Source organism: Sphaeroforma arctica (assembly GCF_001186125.1).
Source record: "Sphaeroforma arctica JP610 unplaced genomic scaffold supercont1.152, whole genome shotgun sequence".
Taxonomy (NCBI): domain Eukaryota; class Ichthyosporea; order Ichthyophonida; genus Sphaeroforma; species Sphaeroforma arctica.
Genome location: NW_014040406.1, coordinates 92,781 through 99,800, shown reverse-complemented (window position 1 = coordinate 99,800; position 7,020 = coordinate 92,781). Strand labels below are relative to the sequence as shown.

At 42.2% G+C, this 7,020-nt stretch overlaps 1 protein-coding gene across 1 annotated transcript; it reads left to right on the top strand.

Annotated features, from left to right (window-relative positions):
• Positions 1-443: 443 nt before the first annotated feature.
• SARC_03115 (hypothetical protein) lies at positions 444-6,484 on the top strand (the record flags this gene model as incomplete). The annotated part of the gene is made up of 10 exons (XM_014303108.1): positions 444-642; positions 869-972; positions 1,477-1,581; positions 1,953-2,069; positions 2,584-2,760; positions 3,187-3,300; positions 3,558-3,682; positions 3,960-4,245; positions 5,042-5,135; positions 5,643-6,484. The coding sequence occupies 10 exons, from the start codon at positions 444-446 to the stop codon at positions 5,882-5,884; spliced, it is 1,563 nt and encodes a 520-aa protein (XP_014158583.1). The 3' UTR covers positions 5,885-6,484.
• Positions 6,485-7,020: the final 536 nt, after the last annotated feature.

The following is a 7,020-nucleotide window of genomic DNA, read 5'->3' as shown; positions in this document are numbered from 1 at the left end:
GTGTGTTAGTATATATATATATATATATATATATATATATATATATATATGTTGTATGTTGTATGTTTATGTATGTATATGTATATGTATATAGCGTTGCTGGTGGTGCTTGTTATTGTTTGGTTTTTGTCTCCAGAATTTTCGTTAAAATTCCGCAAAGCTTAATAATTGAACGATGTAGTTATGCCTTCTAAAAGTTGCTTTTCGACCTGCATGGCTCGATAGAAGCTGCAAGATGTACGGTTGACGCATACAGGAGTATTTTGTGCAGTCGACACTATTTTTGCGTTTTGTGCAACTACTGTCTGTCCGTATGGCAGTTACTATCATGCAAATTTGTTAATCAAAGGTTATGTTTGTTGTTGTGGTCTCAATTTTATCAATATATATATATACATATTCCCCTATCTCTTCCCAGGCAGCAATCTTTGCCAGGCGGTCGCATGGGCAGGCAAGAGCGCAGTGTTACCATTGCACACTACAAAGACCCCGCACCGATTGCAGTTGTACACTTGGATGAAACAGAAGGGTCCGCCACGGATGCAGATGACTCTACTGATTCATCAGACACAGGCATTCATCAAGCACCTGACATCAAACAGTTTACTGTACTGACGGTGGCATGGCAGATTATAATGCTAGGTATATCCCTACACAGTCTTTATAACCTGCTTACGCCAATGCTCAAGCTGTGTTCTTTTCCTGTGTCTTGATTCTTATTTTACAGTTATGATCTATCGCCCTATCTACAAGTGTATATCTTGTAAACTCGCCAACACACATAATTCACCGGAGTTTTGTTCCATGTTACCCACCTCCTCTGTGCTGCGGCTCATTGTTGTTACAAAATGATTGATGCTCTCCGCAGTGCTCTACGCCGTATGGATAGACTATGAGGAGACCAATGATATGGGCATCTACCCCTACTTCCGCGATACCTCCATTATGGTTTTCTTCGGGTTCGGTTTTCTGGTAAGGCATAACGTATTACTTTACCTACTATATGACTTGCATGTTTGTGGCACTGCGTTCGCCCCCAGACAGCTCAGGTTCTTTCTCTGGCTGGTTTGTTTTGCCATATCAGGCATCTGTGACAGCTCAGGTGCTTACTCTGTTGTTTTACCGTAGTGGACATCTGTGCTGCAACAGAGGCGTCCAATACATGCGTGTGCTTAAATACATGAGCTAATGCACAGGTATTAAATACATGTGCGCACTAGTGACGTCCACTGATGTAAACTCCATTTCGGACAAAGCAGACACCTATGTATTCATGTTTGGGTTGGTGGTGTGGTGGTGTGGATGAATCCCAATCCTGAAGCCCTTCTCAATCCGTGGTTTAGCCTATTCCTATGCATATACATAGCTCTTACATATTGTGCCAAGCAAGCTACGGCAACAGTATCACAGTTCTACGCTTATATTTTAATGCATTTCTCTGCGATACCAACACCCGTCATCGATTCTACATTGCAGATGTCATTCCTCAGACACCACGGGTTTAGCTCAATTACTTGGACACTGTTGTTTTCGGTCATGGCCGCTGAGTGGGGCATCCTCCTCGAGCTTTTCTTCATTGAGGTATGTCGCTGGTACCTCTTTCTTGATTCTTGATTGTATATCACTGTTAGAGCTGTTCAGCGTCTAGAACTGTTCGGCGTCAAAAGCAAAGTGGGGCATGGTGGAACACTCGTGTATAGTTGTGACTGTGATATATACCAGTTTAGTCCAGCGATTATAGCACTCTGTATATGAAAGGTATTTCCAACGAGTGACTATTCATAGTTAGTTCTCAATGGTACCGCGCGCCATTTCACATGTTCGACCTAAATGGGAAGTGTCGTATGCACATGTTCACGAAATGAATATATGTTCCTGCACTCGATCGATTGGCTCAGTGCCTTGAGCATTGTATGTAAATAATATGAATCACCTCTTTGGTTCGAAATCAGATTGACAAATACGACGCTAGCTTCGATACCCGGAGAGGACTAGATATACATGTGATAATTGGGGGCCTGTTTGCGGCAGCCACTGTTATGATTTCGTTCGGTGCTGTTTTGGGAAAGGTATGCAATATAAATTGAATGAGAAGAACTTCTAACTTTTCAACACGTACACGCATATTTCGGACATATGTGCTCTCTTCTACGGACCGGCTGCCATGTCTTTTGGAAGTTATTCAGAACAATATTCTGCTTATACGTGTGTATAGCAACACAGAAAATTTTATTGGTGTTCTTTGCTTGTCCTCCTCATCCATATCACTCCTGCAACTATTGTAAACTGTCATGTAATGCGTTTGTGCAATTGTTCTATTTAGTAGTTACATGTGGCGAGCATATGTCGGCTCTCGGCACCGTTTGTGCACACCCAACTTTGTTTTCATTTCAGCCTCAGGCATCTCAATTTACATATTCACGTGCTCGTCAAGGTGTCCTGTAAAATGTACGTATACACAATTGTAAGACTATTCATTGAAAACCTAGGTTTTATCACACCTCAAATATGTTCGAGCTATCCATTTTCATGGATTTATCCATGTTTCCTTCTGATATCCGAACCCTCTTCTATACCTGATAGGTGACACCGTGCCAACTGGCTGTCCTGGCGATTGTCGAGCCATTCTTCTTTCATTTGAATATCTACATATGTGCTTTTAAGCTAGAAGCAGTGGACGTGGGTGGCGGCATGTACATACACATGTTTGGCGCAGTATTTGGGCTGGTTGTATGCTACTGGCTGAGGACCACAAAATCGGTAGGTTGTCCCATTTACGGTCTAAACTTCATTCGTAGTATGATTTTATATTCTCATTTTTTTTTCCGGTGGTGATGGGTAACGTGAATCCAGATTATTTGTTCAGGTGGTTATTTGTATACTGTGCATATGATGTGCCTTGCACGACTTACATGCTCATTTCAATACTATACATGCATTTATTAATCGCGTGATTGTATTGGCAGAGCATCACGTGCCTATATTATATATATATATATATATATATAATATGCTTCCTCGTGCAATGAAGTCGGCCATTTCCAACGGTTACTTTTGGTACTATTGGCTGCTCTTTTGATACTATTACTCTTAAGGGTACAAAAGTCGGTGCCTAAAACGTTTCTCCTCCTTTTACGATTCATCGTCGTATGAAACTCATTGAACTGTCTATTCAAATATACGCAGCACATGCACGAAGACGAGAGCAGTGTATATGTCAGCGATATGGTTTCGCTGGCTGGCACTTTGTTTTTGTGGATGCTGTGGCCATCCTTCAACGCATCGATTGCGTCCACTGAGGTGAGTCACAACCGAAGAATCAGAGCATTTGTTCACGTGTATGTTTCGGTTAAGGCGTTTCGCACGTGTGACAGAGTGCCATGTGTGTTAACAGTAGTTGAACCACGTGCGCACTGCAGTGTCTATGCCCTGAACCAAAAATGCTGGATGCATATATAGATGGGTATATACAGTATACAAGAACTACTGTTGCGTATATTTGTACTTATCATCACTCTCCCGCATATTCATCGAGTATATACCTATTCTTGTCACAGGAATTGAGAATGAGGACAGTCATCAATACTTTCCTATCTCTGTGTGGCAGTACTGTAGCAACCATCATGTGGAGTAGGATCCTCAGCCGTGGCAATCGCATCGATGTCGTGCATGTACAGAATAGGTATGTTCTTTCGCAGGTGTAACCATTTGTTGCGTTTTGTTGTAACTGTATGCATTTAACTGCAATTCCGCCTCACTTCAGTTGGTGTGATATACCCTGTAACCATACAGGCTTCCATACCGCTCACAATCTACAGATCGAGACCTCATTTATCGACACTATACACTATATTCTCTACACACAGCACTTCATTTATCAACACTATACACTACACTCACTACACACACCACTTCATTTATAGACCCTATACACTATACACTACACTCTCTACACACAGCACCCTAGCCGGGGGTGTGGCCATGGGCGTTATCGGCGATCTGGCCATCTATCCCGCCACCGCAATAGGCTGCGGCTTTGTCGCGGGCACTATGTCCACGGTCGGGTATGTGTACCTCACCCCACACCTGCACCATCGCTATGGTATCCAGGATGTGTGTGGTGTGGTTAATCTGCACGGCACACCTGGGCTCTGGGGTTCGCTGATTGCGGTGGTGGCGCTGATCCCGCTGTCTAGTGGTACGGATGGCGTCTATCCACATGATTCACAACAGCCTCTGTATCAGGTATGATGCTTGTTCAGGTGTATTGTTGATTATATTTAGTACCCGTTGTATGAGTCTGGGCATAGGCTATGGTTGTTGTTTAGATTGATGCACAAGGGACACTCCAGTACTGTCGTTCGCTGATTGCCATAGCGTGGGTAGTGCAGCTCTCTTGTGATACTGATCGCGTATGCCCACGTCAACCACACCAGTCGTTATATCAAGTTAAGTCTCTGTACACTTGAAATCCAGCAATTGTGTGAGAAGCCTTGAGCGTATCTCAGACGTGAAATTGGTCAGGATCTATTCTTGACGCGCCTTTAGATAGAATGTGCCGTAGCTGTTACAGTGGGCTCTGGTTTGATCACAATTATCAAGTATAGTACTTTGCATGCGAGTCCAAACAGCCCTGCAGCACATGCACATTCAAATGAACCGGAGATACACGTACATATATACACGTGTGCATGCAACCTATGCCCATATATATATATATATATATATATGTATATATATATATATATATATATAATATGTATGTATATGTATATATGTATATTTACATGATGTAAACACACACATATATATATGTATATTTATATATATGTATATTTACATTTACATTTACATTTAAATTTACATACATATATATACCTATTTATATATAATAGCTAATATGTATGTTTAATACTTATAACTGTTTTGTACATCGTATATATCCACATACATATATATATATATATATATATATATATATATATATATTTTATACTACACACCTGTCTGATTTCCTGTTTATATCTTTTCACTCTGAAAGCTGGCTGCCACGGCGGTGTCAATTGCAATGGGCATCGTCGGAGGATTGATCTGTGGAGTTCTTATGAACCGCTTCATTATCCACTGCTGCAAAGGTAATATTGTTCTTCTACCAAATCAACCAGTTTTCCGTTTGTGGTAAGTTGTATGTAACTAAAATAAGACCCGCAGCGGACACCGCAGGAGGTGTTTTTCGACCTCTACACAATTGTCAGTCGAGGGATTGCTGTGCTTGGTGGAAGCCATATGTTGCAACCCGCTGAAAGTATATATGTTTTATGGACTGTTCACTTTTCTGATTGTTTCTACTTTCCGCGCTCCGGCGTGACCTTGTTTGTCGCCAGTTTAGGCATGATCGTATCGTCCTCACTCTTCTCAATGTTGGCTCATGACAGTATCTGTAAATAGATATATAAGCTCCAGCCGTCACGCGCATTCTTATCTATTTACACAGACCCAATGCTTCTTGGTTAGACAGCCTCTTCTTTGGGGGTTGTGTGAAGTAGTGCGTGCGGTTTCCAACCCCCATATTAATGAATAGACAACTTTAAATACAACCGCTAAAGCTTATATCTATGTGTGTTCTTGCCTACTTGCACCAGACTCAGAGATGAAGAGCGAGCAAATGTTCCGCGACTGCAGCTACTGGCAGACGCCCCTGGGCTTCCCGCATGTCATCTCCACAGCAGAGCAACATGAGCACACCACCAACGAAACAAACCGACTGGCGGGTAGTACTACTGTGGGCAGCAAAGTAGGTCTCATGCCCACACAGACAGGGCCGGAGAAGATACAGAATAGTACCGCTGGCTTCACATCGAGCGACCATGTTGTGACTGTGTAGAGGTAAGGATGGCCGAAGTGCAAACCACAAGTTGTTTTGAGGGTGGTGAGGAGATCCGATATGACTAAAGTTGGAGGTTAAGTTGATTCGAGGATATACTCGCGAAGACAGGCTATATTAAGACAGGTCCACTTGCTATCGGGTCAAGTGTGTTTCTCCGCCGAAACAGTTACACTCTCCAATCACCTCGCAACGAGAAAATGACGAATCACTGCACTCGGCCTAGATGTTGGAACATGGGTGGCTCTGCACAATGGCGAATTCTGACGCTCATACACACATCTGGTTTGAAGTGAGATATGCTTGTGCACACACGGCGATATAGAAAAAACCCCTGGTTGACGCCCTTATCTGAGTGCTACGCCGCCAATCGGAAATATGCTACTAGTATTGTGCTCAACGACGTATCAACGCTCGCTTGAGTGCAGCTTTACCACTGCAGTCGCATTCTTATACTGCTGCGCAATGCAAACGCATTCTAGGCACAAGTCCCAAGATAGGGTATCCTTTCGGTCTTAGTGAAAGCATTGTTATTAGCACTACGCACTGGATGGTCGAGCCATATTACAGATAGTGAATAATACACTAAGTAGTCAGCATGATCGCAGATGTAAATGGAGACAGCGTGGACACACACCGTTACCGTTTCCATACCAATAAGTCTATACAACAGTTAGGCGGTGGACTGAAAGTCCAATATATCAGTCCAGAACCGTCGCAGACGATAGACGAGTCGTGTAAGGGGAGTAGGAAATGCAAATATGAGATCTGCAATAGTCACAAAATTCAATATAGCGATTTAGAATGATCTCAAATAAATGCACGATGACTTCCTAATGATAGATGGCGTGTTTCGAGTATATGGTAAAATATGAAATTTACTTTTACTTTTAATACTAAAATACATAGTACATCTCCATGTGACGGTACGCTTGAGCTCTGAGACTCTGTCTATGACAATGTCGGAGGGCGTTGGTTGGGGCAAACAGTCGATCATGAAGATAGTTAATAGTAATATATTCAATAGTACAATATAGTGCATCAATAATACTATATAGTACATCATTGCACGAGTATGCAAGAATATTGGCTCTATATATATATATATATATTTATGTGTGTGTGTGTGTGTGTGT